This window comes from Ruditapes philippinarum, unplaced genomic scaffold (genome assembly GCF_026571515.1).
Source record: "Ruditapes philippinarum isolate M1 unplaced genomic scaffold, ASM2657151v2 ctg5821_1_1_1_1, whole genome shotgun sequence".
Taxonomy (NCBI): Eukaryota; Metazoa; Mollusca; class Bivalvia; order Venerida; family Veneridae; genus Ruditapes; species Ruditapes philippinarum.
The window spans coordinates 35,322-56,006 of NW_026865285.1; the positions used below are offsets into that span (position 1 = coordinate 35,322).

The 20,685-nt window shown below is 31.5% G+C and overlaps 1 protein-coding gene across 1 annotated transcript; it reads left to right on the top strand.

The window, feature by feature from the left end:
- Positions 1-1,176: 1,176 nt before the first annotated feature.
- LOC132728529 (ceramide synthase 2-like) lies at positions 1,177-20,685 on the top strand. The gene is made up of 10 exons (XM_060714167.1): positions 1,177-1,596; positions 3,639-3,768; positions 5,645-5,751; positions 7,674-7,731; positions 11,889-11,939; positions 12,837-12,929; positions 16,204-16,332; positions 17,402-17,508; positions 18,177-18,336; positions 19,208-20,685. The coding sequence occupies exons 1-10, from the start codon at positions 1,403-1,405 to the stop codon at positions 19,334-19,336; spliced, it is 1,158 nt and encodes a 385-aa protein (XP_060570150.1). The 5' UTR covers positions 1,177-1,402; the 3' UTR covers positions 19,337-20,685.

Here is a 20,685-nt window from a genome sequence, read left to right on the forward strand (position 1 = left end):
ACTAAACACGTTTAGATCCTCTTAATAAATACACTATTATTCAATTTTACATTTATAACAAATAGTAACAGTACCCGGGACCTTATAGCTCGTCGTGCCTGTCAATATTAAAAATCACCCTTTCATTTTAATAATAAAATGGAAAAGATCAATACCCCCTTTCAAATCGTATCATCACGGGGCTTATTTTAGATTAATTTCTCTTTGAGCGGTGTTTTTTATGTTTCTGTGTATTCAATGGTATTTCAGCCTCTCTGCTACGGAATGACAAGGGCGAATATCGATCTGCGCATTTTCTGTATTTAGTTCACATTCAAATTGATCAGTTGTAATTAGTAGAATGAGCAGCACGTGCGAGGTCCACGTGCTGGGTCACGTGATGTAGGACGCACACATACAAACTTGATTTGAATTACTTTCGTTAAGTTATGGTCTTACATGTCATATTTTGCATTAATTTTTTAATTATTATCATTGTAGTGTGGTGGAAAAGTAAATAAAATAAAATATAAAACCCACCTTCGGCAAATATATATATACGAGTACTAAGTAGTTCAGTCTTCTTTTCTTTTTTAAAAAAAAATAGTATTAAAGCCACACCCTATAGACAAATAGAGTTAAAGCTACGCACTGGGATGCACGCCTCTAAAAAAATAATAGAAATGCTTTGAAAAATTGATAAAACCCAATTTTAAGTGTCGCTGCAACAAACTTTAATAAAGTTGTGATACATCTATGGTTCGATTTAAAAAGATTATTTGAATGAACACACCTAGCAAATTCAAATTGATGGAGATTTTTTTTCTATTTTATATTTACATGAAGGGCGCGTGACACAACTTTGTACCTTTAAAGTACCATTTGTTCGTTAAAAACTCAATATTTTTCTATACGTATATCGACGCTTGCATATATGTACTTTAGATACCTTGTTTACTTAGAGACATAAAGTAAACTTTAATGCATTGGAAAAAAGATAAATGAGAAATAATTCTGATTTGCAAAGATTTGAATAAATGAGAGAGAAAAATGTATTATATGGCGCGTATTGATCCGAAATAAAATAGTCCTGGCATTGTTAATTTTATATTGTAATGATGAGAAAAATAACAGCCGATATTTGGTTATCTATGACAAATAATTTCGTAAATTATGTTTTTATTATTTACATTAGTCGCATATATCGATCTCAGAGCGTTTGCGAGATACATTTTCCCTCTCAGACTATCATGATTCCCCTGGAATAAAGTATTAGAGCCAAGTCGTCTGTAATGATGCGAATCGATCTTAATAGACGCTTGGTATCAGTAAAGCGCCTTCGCCAGACATTTTGCATTCTGTACATAACAGAGATCGATTTGCGCATTATGAGATAGGAAAAAAAAGTGAAAGGAATAAGTTGATGATGAAATCTTTTACTGATGTAATTTGGGATGAAAGTTTGTGGTTCCCGGGAGTGTTTATGGGGAAATCGTATGGCTGGAAGGATTTACGCAACGAGCCGGAATCAAGCATCTACCTCCCTCAGATTTGGGATCTGCATTGGTGTATCGTCGTCGGCGTTAGCTTTGTCTTTCTTAGGGTCATCGTGGAAAGGTAAACAATATACATGTATAATATACAATTAAATTTCATCTTTGAAGGCTTTTATCTAATGTTGCAAACACATGTTGCCCAGCCCATTCGCTTATCAGTTTTATATTTATTTAGAATATACGTGAATGTGTGCTATATTAAAATATATTTAATAAACTAATTATTTTTCACAGAATGTTGTTTAAATTATCTAAATTCTATGTTTATAAAAGAACACATTTATCCAAAATACCTACGTTTGATATACATGTATTTGGTAATTATGATCATGTATAATTACTTGGTACATAACATTATCAGATTATTTTCGCAACGAAAATTACAAGCATTCATATTGCGTTCATATTCGAATGTTCGTGCTTAATTATCGGTCACTAAAACTACACATGGTTTAATTAATCGAGTCACTTTGAATTTATAGAAGATAGTACAGCTACTCTTTTTCACAATGTTCAGCTTTGTCTTCTTTGACGTGTATATAGATGCTTAATATCGAAAACTAGGCCTATTTTATATATCACAAACTCCTCCGCCAACCCCCCCCCCCCCCCACTGAAGACCCCCCTCACCCACCCGCGCACTAACCCATCAAATTTTTTTTAGAAAAATAATAAAAATAATAATAACAATAAATTGTATTTGAAGTTGTCAAGGGAAGAGTATGTTAAGAACAATTTCATCAAGTAAAAGCATGAAGTGTACATCGAAATACAAAATAACTTTATGTTCTATGAGTTTGAAAGTCAAAGTCTAAGAGTCAAAGATATTGGTCTTTAATAATGCAATGTTGATATACCTCTTCAATATCAAAGATGCTATATTGAGTAGAAAGCTATAAGCTTATAGGCCGACTTTCGAATCCGTTCCTGAAACCAACCAGTAACTGAGCAATGAGTGTAAAGTTTCTTGCTCAAGGAAACAACGACTAGCCCCTGACGGGGTTTGAACCCATGCAGCTAGCGATCATTAACCACTCGGCCATGCCGCTCAATATATTTTTAATATTGTTATTCATGCGATATGTTATATATAAATAACAATAAGAGTTGAAAATCGAACATTTGTGAAATCACGGTCTAGTGACATAGTTCTATACGATTCAAACATGTACAAGCTGTTCGTACGAAAAAAAGAGCTTTATTCGATCATATAGCCATTGAATTCGTCTATAGTTTAGTTACATTTATCCCCATTGTTTTCTCTCCACAAAAATCGATTGGACCATTCACTTTGTTTAATATTTGCTGTTTTTTTTTTATTTTTTCATCTGTAATCAAGCGGTTGATTGCTGACGTCAAAAATGAATTGTATTAAATTTTAATGACAGGACGTCTATATATATCATTTTAAAGGGAGAGTGGTTGGCAGTTAAAGCGACTTTGTTGGCATTGTTCATGAAGTATTAATACATAAATACTAATAAAACAATGTATAAATAAACTTTGTGTCACATAACGTGTAAAAATAGACTTTAAGTAAAATGTTTTCTGTTATATTTGTAAAAAAAACCTCAGTGGAGTCCCTTTAAGCGTCAATGTTGTTCAATAAGAATATACAGTATTGTAAGTATCGTCATATTTTCATATAAGTACTTTATTAATTAATTGTTATTGAACAATTCTATGAGGCAAATTAAGACTCCAGAAAATAACTAATTGTGTTAGATGTGTGACTGACATAGTAGTAAGTGCAGAATGGATGTCGTGTCCGGTGTTCGTTCTTTTTAGAAAATATTGTATATTGTGCACCGGATTTAACCATATGTCCAAGAATTATCGGCACCCTTGTCGGCCAAGATAAGATCTCACGGCGGGGAAGTGGGTGGAGGGCGTCTTCTTAAGCTGAATTCCCTGTGTCTTTCACCAGCTCTTTCATCCGTTGTTGGTAGGACTGAAGGTTTGTAGATTTGTCCCAAAGTCTACCGATTATCTTGATTAAGAAGCAAAGATATTAAGTCGGACCTTAAAACCTTGTATCCGCTCTTATATGGTAGCCAATATATTAATATTTTTTTATCAGAACTCTTATATGTTTATTTATAGATTAATTTTAACACCTGTCGGGTATTATTTGGGAATTCCAAGAAAACAACAGTGTAAATTGACGCCAATCCCACAACTTGAGGCGGCCTATAGGAAGAACAAAATACACAAACAGAAACACGACTTCCAGGTAAGTTTGAGCCATTATTTGTACATAAGATCAAAAGATTAATGGCATTCAAGTGTTTAAGATCACTGATTTATAAACCACTTCTTGTCATTTACCGCTGATACTCTTACTTCCATAAAGAGCTTATCATTTACCGCCGTGGCTTCAACTTCCATAAAGAGCTTGTCTTTAATCGCCGTGGCTTCATCTACAATAAGTACCTTCTCATTTATATCTGTGACTCCAACTTCCATAAGGAGCTTGGCATTTACCGCTGTGGCTTCAACTTCCATTAGGAGCTTGACATTTACCGCTGTGGCTTCAACTTCCATTTGGAGCTTGACATTTACCGCTGTGGCTTCAGCTTCCATAAAGAGCTTATCATTTACCGCCGTGGCTTCAACTTCCATAAAGAGCTTGTCTTTAACCGCCGTGGCTTAATCTACAATAAGTTCCTTCTCATTTATATCCGTGGCTCCAACGTCCATAAGGAGCTTGACATTTACCGCTGTGGCTTCAACTTCTATTAGAAGCTTGGCATTTACATGTACTTCTGTGATTCCAACTTTCATTAGAAGCTTGACATTGACTTTTCCTTTACCGATGTGAATCTAACTTTCATAAGTAGCTTGTCAATTACAGATGTGGCTCCGACTTTTTTCAGGTCTGTTATTTCTAATTGTGACTCCAACTTCCAAATGTAGATTGGCATTTACCGCTGTGGCCCCAACTTCCATAATGAATTTGTCATTTCCCGCTGTTGCTCCAGCATCAACAAAGACCTTATCATTTATCTCCTATAAGTAGCTTATTATTTATCTATGTGGTTCCAACTTCCATAAAGAGCTTGCCATTTACCATTGTGGAAATATCGTTAAATTCTTTTATAAAGGGAAGCTATTCAGCAAGCTTATTGAAAGTCTTTAGTTATACTTCTAAGTTGCCAACTTGACATCATCCGAGTCCGTTCTTTTACCGGTATAATGGAAAGTCACCTGATATAAGCCCCCACCCTGCTGTTGACACCTGAATCTACCCATACTACCAGTGCAGACCAAGATCACCTGGCATATTCGCGCCATCTGATCATGGTCTGCACTGTTTAGTCAGTACTTTTTACCCCTAAAAATGATAAATGGTTGAGTCCAGATTGAAAGATGGACAAAAGAGATTAGGAATGTCAATGAAACATTAAAACATACCAATTAAACACACGAAAGGAAAAGCATAGGGCATGCATACCATATAACATGTTCATTGTAACTAATTTAGTAGAAAAGCTATCAATTATTAACACATGGTTTCTGGTTATACAAGAAAGTGTTCTTGCAAATGGATAACTTTTATTGTTGTAGTTGATATATGATATTACTTTTATCATTTTCAATATTTGAAAATATGAATTTCATGAAGAATTGAAAAACGAATAGAAATAATGATGCTGATGATGATGATGCTGATGATAATGGTGTTGATGCTGATGATGATGAAAAAATGATGCTGATGATGATGGTGGTGGTGATGATAAAAATGATGATGATGTTGATGATGTTGATGATGATGATGATAATGATGATGATAATGAAAATGATGATACGTATGAAATGAAGACTACTTTGATATCTTAACTGCGCTACTATGCAATGATGAATTTGAAGAAAAAATGTTTAAATGTGTCAGGCACAGCCAAAGCAAATAAATGAATTTGTAAAAAAATTGATCCCTCGGAACCATCAATCATAACAAAATAACATGAAAATTGTAAACTCGGTTTGTTGATGTCTGTATATGTGGGATAATGGAAAAGTGCAACATCTCTCACGCCCCTTGCAGAAATATTATTTCAATTGCAATATTCTTTTTAATAAATACAGGTTTATTTCATAAATTGTTTCAGTTACTGTCAAAGCAAACTGACCTAACAGAGAGACAAATAGAGGTGTGGCTTAAAAAACGAAAAAGGCAAGATGCCACGCCTCCTATTCGTAAATTTTGCGAAAGCGGGTAAGTACCAGCTTAAATAACCATAATTTTTATGTTTATAAACATTTATTATTATTACTCATTATTTACAACATTTGCGCTAGTGTCAGCTATAGAATATAAGTCTTTAGGTATGCACAATAAGCCATTCTGATACATAAATATTCATATAAATATAATTTTTGTCCTATTTACAAAAACAAAAGCAATGCACGAAAATATGTTTGATTTAGCTGAAATGTTTAATATTGTAAACGGAATGATAATAGATATTGCCTTTATTTGTTGATGGAAATAACATGATCTTGAATACATGTATATACTTCACATTGTAACCTTGTCATTTTCATGCGGTTCCATTCCTTATAAACGAAAATGCATAATATTTTTTGCAAAGCATCAGCAACAATATAAGAAGCTAATTTGTTTGTGGTTGTTAAGATACCGTAGAATGATCGTATAACACATCTGAATCCTTCACTTTTTTGTCATCGATTTGGTGTCTGGATACAGATGCCAAGTTTTCTTTCACTCTCTAAGGATTATTGTAAAACGAGCGTAGGATTTTCTCAATGGTGTAGACGATCTTTATTAAATATTTTTCGATGATGTAAACGATATTTATTAAATATTTGTTTTGTCACGCGAAAATTCACTAGCTGCCTTCCTACTACGGTGGCACAGAGGTGACACGTGTGTATTGTCATTTATCTCAAGCGAACGATATACTATGTCGTGCGCAAGAGTTACTATGTCGTGTGCCCGAGTTACTAAGTCGTGCGCACGAGATCAATTAGTGGTGCCCACGATATACTTTGTCATTCGCACGAGTTACTATACCGTGCGCTCGAGATCATTAATCAATAAGATAACACTAAATATATCAATTTTTAACTTAGAAAATTCCTGGTTAAAGTTTCATATGTAACATAAATCTTTGAAACTACTACATGTACTTAAGGTTTTTACTTGCCCATAGACCAGACAATAATTTTACTAAGTAATTGCCCCCCCCCACCCCCGCTTGAAAACACAGTATCTCGTAAGCACAACTTAATTATCTCGTTAGCACGACTTAGTAACTCGTGCACATCACTTAATAATCTTGTGCACAAGACTATAGTAACTCGTGTGCACGACTTAGAAACTCGTGCGCACGAGATAATTAAGTGGTGCGCATGAGATTCTATGTCGTGCGCACGAGATAAATAAACACACACATGTCACCTCTATGCCACCATATGTTTAATCGTATTTTTTTATAAGACACATGTGTTCTTTTATACCAATATCTCTTTTAATCACGACAATATCAATATAATGCGAAAGATTTTTTCAAGGCGGTAACTTTCGTTTGAACAAAAAAGCATATGTTAATTTGTATCACAGTTCGGTTTCTATGGTGATTTACTGGTGTCAGTTTTCTAAATTATTTCTAAAAATCTTATCATGTACATGTATATAGCACTAGTATATGTATTTTGACATTTTGATGACTAATTCCGCTGTAAGACAAAACAATATTTATTTTCCTTTCAAATTTGAAAAAAGAAAATTAGCAGCTGAAGCCTAAAAATATCAAATTGTTTCGACCTTTCAGATAATTTAAACTATTATGTAATGCTTTTAAAAGAAGTGACAGGAAATACTTTGTATGATTATACACCTGTTAAGTAACTTACAAGACATGAGGTTTTTTTTAACTATTAAAAACTACTAATTTCTCGAATGTCGTATAATTTTCCCAATTAATGCCAGGAGCCTGTGAAAAGGCACTGGGTGGACAGTGCTTACCATTGAGTGTACAGTATGTTCATGTTTACATGTTTAACTTACAACCATTTAAAATAATTTTTGATACCTCATTGAAAAAATGTACCAGTGATTCACCTTTAAAGTGTACAATCTATTTATTTATTCATATGAATGTTTACAAATTTCAGATGGCATTTTCTGTTCCGGACCATATCTTTTATATACGGCTTGTGTGTACTTTGGAATGTAAGTATATTACCAAATGTTCAGATACTTTTTAAATTTGTTCCTTATTATCTATGACATCCGATTTAATAATCATATTAATAACACGATATCTATTTACAATTATATATGAATCATAGTTTATCCTGCATACGCTGTTAAAGCAATATGCCTACATTTTCATGCGTTTATTCAAGAAAAATTTGAAAAATTTAATGTAAAATATTGTAAAGTGAACAAAGAAAGTAATTTATATACACATTGCGAACGTAGAGTAGAAATAAAGCGATAAATATTGCAAAATCAGTCATTATTCGCATATAACATGTAAATTATTACTTGGATCTTGAATCCTTTTTACTTTTCTTAAATTCTTAGAACATTTTTTTTCTCAAGTTTGATTTTCTTCTTATAATCTGGATCATCTGGACGCATGTAGCTTTTAACACTACATTAAAGTTTGCCAGTGAAGATGAAATTCTAAAAGTTAGTTATAAAAGAAAGCTTGTATGAATACGTTCCCAATGGACGCCGAATAACTAAGTCATTGTTAAACGAACCAGAAACCCGACAATTCTAGAATACAGTTAATCATCAATTTTAAGCACATATTTACTACCCACGTGACCTATTACATTGTACATGAGTCACATTTCAACATAATTGTTTGTCATTAACGTGGTCAGTACTGAATAATGTATAAGTTTGATGTAACAAGCTATTGATTTAAAATATCGCGAATAGATCTTAAAAACACGGAAAAGGCATTCCCAAAAGATTTACAACACGCGAATTAACAGGAAGTGGATCAATAATCTTTACCAGAATGGACTAGCCTTGTCTTCAATTAACAAAGGGTTGTAAGAACTTTAAAGGAACTCCACTGAGGTATAAAAGCCTAATTACATTAAATATGAATTTGTATATATAGATCAGATCAGTTGAGGCACTTTAAATAAATAGATATGCAAACGGTTATTAAGAAATATACTTAGAAATACATGTAAATTGAAAAATATATATTCTTAGCCCGATTTGAGTGAAAAGTGTTGCAACGCTTTTTAATTTTGGGTCATTTATTCACAATTAGAATAACTATTCTGGAAAAACGGAGTGAATGAATGATCTGAAATTTTGCACACAAGTTATGGGTCTACACGCCTATGGTCTGCACTGTTCGCTATTTGGTCAGTTTAGAACTGACCTAGATTTAAACTATCATTTGTGATTTTTTTCTGATGACAAAAAATGTCAATGTGAAGGTGCATCGAAAAAGCTTTTTCATTGACACGCGGTTGCAGAACAAAACAAGATTCGGACTATGTATGTAAGAAATTTGTTATGTCATTCACTGTTGCGTTCATAAACATAGGGATTCGTTTTATTTTCAGGTAAATGTCAAATGACATTGAATTGATGCACTCAGTGTGATTTGAAAAAAAAGTTCACTGTGTGTCATTTAAAAAATGTTGATCTATCACATTTATAACTTTTCCATCTTGAGAAAATATAACAAATGAAATTTTAAAGGCACATGCTACAGTTACATAGAAATAAAGCATGTTGAAAACTTGATAAAAGAATTGATTTTGTTAAAACTTTGAATGAGCTTTGATGAAAAATAAGTATATATGACAACTTACAATGTATATATTTACAACACTGCACCTTTTACAATTCTGGAACCGAAATTATTTTTACTAGTGTATCATCCTTGCAGAGTGAACCAGCTCATTACTAATGACTAAGTTTAGAAATTCCAGGCTTGATATACCAGATTAATAGACATTTAAAAAAAATCGGGAGTTTTGAAAAGTAAATTTCACAAATTCAGCGGGTAAGATAAGACTTGCAAATATGTATAGTCTTACCAGTGCCAGAATTGTCGGCTGCTCAAGTTTAATCTTTTTAAGTTTAATCTTTTTTTTTCTTTTTTTTTTTGCAGCCCATCACATTACCTTTTCTATTACAAGTAGAGTTTGTCGAATATAGAAATTAAATGCGAACTTTGGCGAAAAATGCCCCAAGGTTAACCGTAAATATTTGAAAACAAAGTGTGAAATTTATCTTCAATATTTGATGCATATAAAACGTATTTGAAACGTCGATGTTTAAGAAATTTGAAATAATTCTGTCATATATCATTCTATACAGAGAATGAAAAGTGGAATAAAGTTAAAACACAAAATTTCCCAAGAAATTATATATGGTATTTTTAAAATTTCATTGCGGACTTAAAAAGATCGAAACTGATACCCGTCCGGTTTGCATTACTATTGTCGTATATAAACCAATTCAAGTCATTTCTGTTAAAATTAGCCTTCTTATCAATAACAATAAGGCAAAGGCATATTTTTAAGTCTGCCCTTTTTCAAAAGGGCGGACAGCTTTTTGTCCCTTTCTCGTGGAATCCTGTGATGCTGGGGAATCCTGTGATGCGTGTATGAGGTCGCACGGTCACTTTCCTTGTATGTCCTCGATGCGTGTATGTGGTCGCATGGTCGAACATCTCAATAAAACGTTTGCAAAGGTAATTTGATATGGCACCGTCTGGTTCTAAACATACTGTTGAAATCGTAATAAGGACTTTAAAAGCCTCAATACTACTTTTTTTTATTACCTTTCGCCTGTAATTTAAAATAACCTAAATATGAGAAAAGAGATTAAAAATTATTACAGTTTGTAAATTAAATAGAATTTTTTACTCATAATAAGGAGAAATAAACCTAATTACAACTTTTTAACTATAGATAAGTAATTGTAAAAGCCTAATTGGAAGGAATAAAAGAAGCATTTTTTGGAATTGAGAAATATAATTTTTATTAGGAGCAACTTCAAAAAACTTAATGTAAAATAAAGCTTTTTACACCAAAAAAAAAAAAAAAAAATAAGTAAAAAAAATTAGGAATTTTATATATGTCCTAATAAGTGTTTAAAACTCCTAATTAGGACATGCAAAGTCCTGACTAGTTTTTAGACATTGAAAATGTCCTTAACTTACCTCACAGAAGTAACATTCAGTCCTAAGAAGGTTTTTATAACTCTTAATTACCATTTCAACAGTTTTTAAGAACATTAAGATTTTGCACCAGACGTTTCTATACCAACACTCCCTGAAAACGTTGTCGATATATTAGGAGATTTTCAACCATTTGGCCATTTATATACACAGAGGGCATGGCATGCAAGGACCAAATACACACATCACAGGATTTCCCATTCTCTTACGAGAAATGGACAAAGAGTTGTCCCCCCTTTTATTACAAGACAGATTTTAAAATATGCCATTTTATTATTGTAATTGTTAATTAAGAAGGCTTATTTTCACAAAAATGTCTTGAAATGGTTTATTTAAATTCCATTTTTTAGAACTGTCTATCAATCTGGGAACATCAAGATTGAAATTTCTAAAAGTATGAAAGGATGTGCGGCCTGGCATACATGTATCTCTATATTGGTAAAGAATTTCGGTTCCAGCATTGTAGTGCTGTGTTGTTAATAGTGATCATATCTCAAGATGAAAAAAGTATCAATGCGATAGGTGCACCAAAGTTAAAACACTTTTTAATGACACACAGTAAACTTAATTTCAAATCACACTGAGTCCATCAATTCCAAGCCATTTCACATTTCCTGAAAATATAAGGCATCCTAACGTCTATGAACTCAACAGTGAATGACATAACAGATTACTTACATACATAGGAAAATTTCATCGTTCCAAATCTTGTTTTTTCCTTTCACTATGTGTCAATAAAAATCTTTTACGATGCACCTTTCAAATTATCATTTTGTTCTGTAATCAGAAAAAAAATGCTAATTTAAAGCCTCTATTGTGGATAATAAAATAATAAAAAAGAGTGACAGAATGTAAGCAAGTTTCAGAGCATTTTCCACCACCATAGTAAATACATATTTTGCCTACAAAGGCAGAATTTATATTATTTAAAAATAAGACATACTGTGCGATCATTAGCGTCGTTGCGACATATAACAGCGCCTCAAAGCTCGCCGATGATTGGCTGTGTGAAAGGTCACCAGAAAATGATTTTGTATTTGGTCACGGTCAGATCTAAAAGCAGAATGTTATTTAGAGATGATTTTAATCAGATTGACTTATGATATTAATGCAGAAATCTTATTGTTATTTCAATTCAGAAATCTTATTGTTCTTCCAGAAATCCTGGTTTAGTTCTAGTAAAGAAGTTTGGACAGGATGGCCAAAACAGGTAAATGTTACTTTATTAATTTTATCATCCTTCAAATATTTAACTTATATCTATATAATTTGTTGAACGGTACGTTGACTGTTAACCTTGACAGAACAGGGGTTATGTATATTTCAGGATGTATCACATGGTATATACTGGTATTATATGATATAAATGGGGTTATGTAAATATCAGAATGTTTCACATGGTGTAATTCAGGTATAACATGATACAACGGGGTTATGTATATTTCAAAATATATCAGACGGTTTATACCGGTATCACGTGGAATAAATGGGATCATTTATATTTAAAGACGTATCACATGTTATAGATTGGTATTACATGATATAAATGGGGTTATGTATATTTCAGAATGTTTCACATGGTGTATACTGGTATTACATGAGATAACAGGTGTTATGTATATTTCAGGACGTATCACATGGTATATACCGGTAACACATAGTATAAATTGGATCATTTATATTCAAAGACGTATCACATAGTATAGATTGGTATAACATGATAAAACTGGGATTATGTTTATTTCAAGATGTATCACATGGTATAAACTGGTATTACATAATATAACTGGGATCATTAATATTTCAAGATGTATTACATGGTATATAAAGGTATCACATGATTTAACTGAGGCTTTGTATATTTCAGGATGTGTCACATGGTATCTACTGGTATTACATGATATAACTGGGGTTATGTATATTTCAGGATGTATCACATGGTCTATACTGGTATTACATGGTAGAGCTTGGATTATGTATATTTCGGGAAATATCACATGTTATATACTGGTATTACATGATATAATCGGGGTTATGCATATTTCAGGATGTTTCCAATGGTATATACTAGTATTACATGATATAACTTAGGCTATGTATATTTCAGGATATATCACATGGTATATACTGGTATTACATGATAGAACTGGGATTTTATTGGAGTTTGATTTTCACGTTAGTCAGTGACCATAAAAGAGCGGTAAGATAAATTTTAATTGTTTGTTTCTATTTGTTACTTTAAATGAGATAAGGAAGAGTGTTGGCAGAGACATATATCTTATTAACATAATATTCATGTTTATCATATAAAAGGAATATCTATCGTATAAATGGAACATATACATTTTGAATGAAACATATACCATATAAACAGAATATAAACGGAACATATACCATATAAACAAAACATGGAACATTTGTCATATAAATGGAACAATCTGTCATATAAATGGAACATCTGTCATATAAATGGAACATCTGTCATATTAATGGAACATATACCATATGAACGGAAAATATATCATTAAAATTGAACAGGTATCATATAAATAAAACACTTAAGAACATATATATCATATAATCGGAACATCTGTCATGTAAACGGAACATCTGTCATATAAATCGAACATATATAAACGGAACATCTGTCATATAAACGGGACATCTGTCATATAAACGGAACATATATCATATAAACGGAACATATATCATATAAACGGAACATATATCATTTAAACGGAACATCTGTCATATAAACGGAACAGCTGTCATATAAACGGAACATCTGTCATAAAAACGGAACATATATCATATAAACGGAACATATATCATATAAACGGAACATATATAAACGGAACATATATCATATAAACGGAACATATATCATATAAAATGAACATTTATAAACGGAACATCTATTATATAAACGAAATATCTATCAAATGAATAGAACATTTATCATAAGGTCCCTTAGAAAATCACAAATGACAGTGTAGACTGTAGAATAAACCTTGACGTTGATATTTTTTCTATATTTTTACTAAAATACACAAAACGTCGTATAACTTTCACGACTAGCATAATACCTAAAACTATAACACCGAAAATTGGACAGTTAAGATTTTTTACGCTGTAAAACTGTAAGTTAACCAGATATATAATGAAATATGTGTCTAGCGCGTGCTTAGCAAAATGTTTTAGGTGAACCAGAGGCTGTGAGTTGTTCCATCTGTAAATTGTATTGGTAGACAAAACAAACCTAGCTGATAGGTTGGATTATCTCCGATATGTACGTTACTCAAGCCAATATTTTGTACAATTAACTTCAATAATTAATGATAATAACGCAACAGACATTATAAATTATCCATCAATATTCTAAATATATTTCATTTCTGGCCATGGCTATAGATTTCTGCCCCAGCATAGATAATATTATTCCTTCAACACATACAGCTGCCTAGCTTTGCCTGCAAAATGTGTTTGACTCTTTATGGAACTAGCATGTAGTATAAACTTTTGTCTTCCTAAACACTTAAAGCAGCATACATCCAGATATATGATAATTTTCATGAAAATTTTGAAAATGTATCAAAAAAGTTATAATTGTCAAGTGAACAAAGAAAGTTATTTACACATTGAAACAGCACTCCGGTCCTCAAAAACTACTTAAATAAAGGTCACAATTTCCAAAAATAGCCCTATGTTAGTTACTGCAGTAGAAATATAGTGATAATATACTATAAAATCAGTTATTCATGCAAATAATTACTTAAATTTTGAATATTTGTACTTCTCTGAAAATCTTAGTACATTTTTCTTAAAGTTAATTTTCTTTATAGGGACGGGAGGCTTATATGGAGGCATGCAGTTCTAAACGTGAAATAACATATTTTGTGACATACCTTTAAACCGAACTCAATGGCGCTTGATATATCTGATTAAACCACTTCAAACATTATCAACACCAAAAATAAAGGCCAAAGATACATTGTTTTTACAGACACGGTCTATTCATAATGTTAAAATTTTAAATTCAATTGGTATTTAAAAGAAATCAAATTGTCTTGGAAATTGAAACGAATATTCAGACATGCCGTAAAACTCTCACAATTTATTCAATCATCTTTAATTTCCCCAAGGAACAACGAATATTTCATAAATTTTCTTCTTGAAAATGTTTTATTACTTTGAAAATGTCGCAGTCAGTGTCTTCGGTTGTTTTTTGTAAAAATTTTCTTCTCGTGAGAAACTTGGCTAGAAGTCAAAGTTAAATCTAATTTAAAGTTGTCAAGAACATAATTATTCTCAAGTATGATTCAAAATTAAGTCGATAAAAAAAATTGTTTAAATTCTACTTTTAAGTTTTCAAAAAGTTCTTGAAATTCTTGTCCCTTGAGAACCAAAAAATAAAGTGAACCGTTTATTTCAAACAGTTAGTAAAATGTTTGAAAATGCAGTGATCCTGTATGTTGTAAAAACACTTAAGTAAGATTTCATATATGAATATAATTATTCATCTAAAACAATTTTCAATATGTTAATATATGTTGAATATGTACAGCAACTGTTTATGTGCAATATATGTAATCATTAAAATATATGCATTCATTTCTTATTGAAATATTTGGCTTAGACTTTATAGAAAACAAATTTCTAATTACCTCCATTTATTTACATGAAATGTAAATTTGGTAATATCTTTACTAATCATGCATTTTTGAACTTATAATATTGATCAAATTTATTGGAGCATCATATTTATGATTTAATACCATAAAAAAATTGTGTTACAGGATCTTGAAAGGGCAAAATAACCTTTTATTATATTAAACATTTATTGGTAATATTAAGCATAACACAGACGTTAAAATACATTCATATGTCTTTTACCAGACATGGTTAATTAATGTCCGGAAAGTTTTCATTTAGTTAGAATTTTAGTGCTAAAAGAGTTTTCCTTACACACACAGCGGCTTTGAAAGGTAGACAAACATTTTGTGTTATTTCATTTCTCAATGGTTATGGTTTTGAAAATGAGTTTTTTCACTTCTATAGCTGATATCATTCAGTGAAATCATGTGAAATCTTGCAGACATCTTAAGTATTATATAATGTAAAGTGCGCTCTCTGGAGAAGATTACGAGATTTGTTTTGTTGCGTCATATAGACGATTAATATATTTTATAACACACGGAAAATGACGGAATGTCCAAGTTTCTTTCAGTAAAATCTCATATTAGTTTTAATTAACATCTTATAATATTATTATACATGTATATCTAAAGAGCGTTTTTTTTTTTGAGAAGATGACGAGATTTGAATTGTTTTTTTTTTGCTCTACGTGATAAGGACGCTTAATATATTTTCATAACAAACGGAAAAAGACGAAATGTACCGAAGGTTCACGAAATTATAATAGATGTTTTTTGTATGTATTCTTGATTTTTTAAACTTGATTTATTTTATTTCAGGATTTTACACAGATGTTGATTCATCATATAGCTTCTATAGTTTTGATTTATTTCTCCTGGTTAACAAATTTTGTGAGAATTGGTACGCTAGTTCTTATAATCCACGATGCATCCGATCCCTGGTTAGAGGTATAATTTACAATAGTATATAGAAGATATTGAATGAGTGCAAGTTCAATACTGAATTTATTGCACGAGTTGAATAAAATTATATGATGCGAGCCTGTGGCGAGCATAAATTATTAATATTATTTTATTCAGCGAGTTCAATAAATTTAGTAATGATCTTACACGAATGCAATATTCTTTTTATCACATACCAAAAGTTTTAAGTAAAAAAAGAATCATTTTTCATTGACTTGCCTATTTAGTGTAAGTACTATGTTTTTACAACGGCCGTGCAATATCATTTTTACGGAGTCGCACAATCGGCACGAATATGTGATAAAATATTTCTCTGGTTTAGATGTGTAATATATGTTATAAGAATAGCTATGAAATATGTTTAAATGAAAATTTCATTTTCTTTTTCTTTCCTTTTTGACTTTATGAGATAACGACACTTAACGTCATTTTACAAATGACGTCAAAAAGACGTTAACGGTGTCTTTGACATTAAAAATATAGAGGATATTTATTGTGCATGTAAGATTGAAATTTAAGGGATAGTCGATTTATCTACAATGCAATCATTTTCCATCCTTTTTTTCAGTCTTTCAGATATTGATAAAAAACAATTAAAATGTATTATTTAGATATTTTGATAAGATAACTTTTAAAGGGCACTAAGAAATGCTTTTAGTTTTATTGCTCAATAGCTTTTTGATTTTGATGTATTTCTATGGTATCAAAAAAGTTACTCATTGGCCATATACCAAAATTATCTTTTTCATCTGTTGCTTTTTGGCAAAAAAAACAAACAAACATTTATAGTGAATTAGTATTTGCCTACTAACTTGCCTACTATTTGGTATCGAAGTCAAAGTACTAGGCTGTTTACATTTTGCTTCTTGTATAAGTTATTTCACATTTATCACTGATGTATTCAAGTACATGTAACAAGCAATTGACATTCTCTAAAACAATTATTTAAACATTATAACATTCATGTTTGCCCTCTCTAAAAAAATGTAAAAATTTATTTGTCCTTGAGGCATAATGGGCCTTTAATCTAATATCTTCTTAATCATTATTTCAGATTGCCAAATTAGGAATTTATCTCAAATGGAAGAAAGCTACTGACGGTTTCTTCACAATTTTTGTCTTAGTTTGGACACTATCTCGACACTTTCTGCTGCCTTATTGGTAAGTTACAATCTGTATTTGTTTGTGTGTAGATTGCTTGTACCAAAACGAAAGAATTAATCGCTTTATTGGCGTCCGCGCCGAAGCGCGACGCCTTTTATGGAATGAGAAAGGACAATTGCAACTTTTTGGGCTTTTTCGTCGGTCATAATAGCCAATCATTCCGATTGTTTAGACTTGTAACACATATTTGAAAGCTTTTGGTGATTTTAGTGGTAGACATAATTTGTCTTCCGATACTACGACAGACCGGTGGGGATATCTCAACTTCATGAATTCCCGATTTCATTTTCGTGAATTCACACAATTTTAACTTAGTAAATTCATGTTTTCGACATATACGGAGTTCACGAAGTCACGATTTCAGCTTCATGAATTCTCGATTTCACGAAGTTGAAATCGTAAATTTTTGAAGTTGAAATCGTGAATTCGTAAAGTTGTTGAAATCGTGAAATAATCAAGTAGAAATCGTAAAGACGACAACGTTCATTCACGAAGTTGAAATCATGATTCCGTGAAGATTTTTCCTACCAGTCTTTTGTAAGATGCAGACACTTCCTTACAACATTATATAACACATGGTTGCCCTATCAAAGAAAAAAAATGTATTCTTAGGCTTACTTTTCTTGCCTGTTCTACAGAAGTGATTTATAACGTTTTTTTTTCAGCGTCCTATACCACACCACGTACGAGTATTTAGACTTTGTTGACAAACTGCCATTCGTCTATTACTTCTTCAATTTCTTCCTCTACTTACTGATGGCACTAAGCTGTGTATGGTCATACCATATATACAAGATGGTCTATCAAAAACTACGCCAAGGGGAGGTAATTCAACCTTATCATTTTCTCTAAGAATTGAATTCAAGTTTGTTTTTTTAACATTTGTTCTAAGAATCGAGTACATATTTCATACTTTGTCCTCTGTTTCAAAACTAAAACAACCTAAAACATACATTTGTATTTATTTGATTTCATACCCGCCCTTTCAAAACAGACGAGATGGCAAAAGGCCGCCTTGAAAAAAATGGCGGCAAATGTCCGGGGATGGAGGAAAATCTTCGTTTTTCAATAAAATAAACATGAATGGTCACAAAAGTAATGCAGCAAAGAAGCACCAGCTTCCTTTGTAAGAAGTTGAATTCTCGATTTGTGACCATGACCTTGTTGTCACTCAAAAAGACCTTTATATATATAAAAGGACAATAGCGTCCTTTCTTGTCATGTAACTTTAAAAGATACATGTATACCAAGGGTCAAAAAAACTAATTTACTTTAAAACAAAAAACTTTGAATTTTATATAAATGTTTAAATAGTTCAAAACTTACCCTGTGATTGACCTATGTTTTTTTTCTTTCATATATGGTGTTATAGTGCACATCTGGATCAGCGGAAATCTACATATATCTTTACCGATGGTCAATTTTGTGATCCATATGGGTTCATCCCCGTGTACTAAACAATTTGGTTTAATGAGACCCGTTGGGGTAAAATGTCATTATGACAATGGCTTGATATATTTATATAGATCTAACTAATACAAGAAGTTGCCGCCACCTGGATGTCACTTACTAATATATGATCCAGACTCAAAAATCGAGCTCTTATTTCCGTATAGATGTAAAAAAACAACTTCATTTAACAAACTTGATAATTAAATACTATGAATTTACATGTTTTTCTTTTTCTATTTTAAAGGTAACTGACTCACGAAGTGATTCCGAGGGAGACTCTAGCTCAGGGGAAACAACTTCAAATGGAAGCACCGATAAAGATCACGTTAAAAACGGGATAATTAAAAAGCAAATTTATAATGAAAAGAAATGATAATGATTATTATTTACAGAGCACATAGATTACAACTTTCACAAAAAATTCTTGATAGGAACTCCACTGAGGTCCACTGAGGTCCAAAAGACTAAAATATAAAAATTGAATTTCTTACAAAGCTGCGGCAATTTAAACAGAAAACTATGTAAAAGATATATGAGAAAGATACTCTGAATAAATTGAATATCGTATTTTTGTGCTATTTTTAGCCCGATTTGAGTGTAAAGCGTTGCAACTCTTTTCAATTTTGGATCATTTTTTTCACAATTAGAATAATCATTCTGGAAAAACCGAGTGAACGAATGATCTGAAATTTAGCACACATGTTACTGGTCTAGACCTACATGTACATTAAATGGAACAATAATCTCGAAAAATTGTTCCCAGTCCCGACATGTCAAATAAACCTCAGTGGAGTCCCTGATAATTGATCATTCAAATTAATGTCACGTGACCCGTTGCTAGTTTTCGGTGCTTCTTAGCAATCAATAACACTACATTAAATTTTTCATTTTTCTTCCTTATTTGAAATTTAATATTTTATAGTGGATTGCATTGATTCTTATTGTTAAAGGCGCATTATGCGTCAGGAATCCACAAACCACTTATTAATGAATCTTAAAGGCCCATTATGCCTCAAAACCTTTTTTATTGTTGATATTTTGTTACAGTTACAGTTTACAAAACAATTTTCTCATTTACCATATAGATGAACCATCTTTTGCTTTCGTTAGCAATGGGTATAATCGCAGAGAATGTGTATTTTGTATGGAAGTGAAAATACTACTTTGTTTACTTTTACTTTTTGCTGCCTTTACAACACATTACTACACATTCAGCGCAATTTTCTTCAGCTGTTTTACATCTCATAATTATGTTCTAAATCCATTATCAACAAATTATTAAACTTTTTTTTGTTGACATTTCTAAAGAATTAAAACAAATGGATTTTTGAGGCATAATGTGCCATTTAATTAATAATTTTTTTCGCTGTATTATATTGTATGCGTAATACCTCTATAATGTTCAGCATTTTTACACGTTTATTTATAAATACCTCTACATACATGTAATTTATTTACAGTATATATATTTTGAACCTATAGATACCTCCATAAATTAATTATTTACAATACATGTATATTCATTTATTTCCATGGACACTGCTTTACTTATCAAACGTTTCAACTAATAATTGCAACATATTATATGAATCCGTTTTTATGTAATTTTTTTAATGATACACACCAAAAACAGAATATATGGAATATAGAAAAATTATGACCTTTGTTCACGTTGTTCTTAAGTAAAACTATGATGCAAATTAATAAAATTATTAGAAAAAT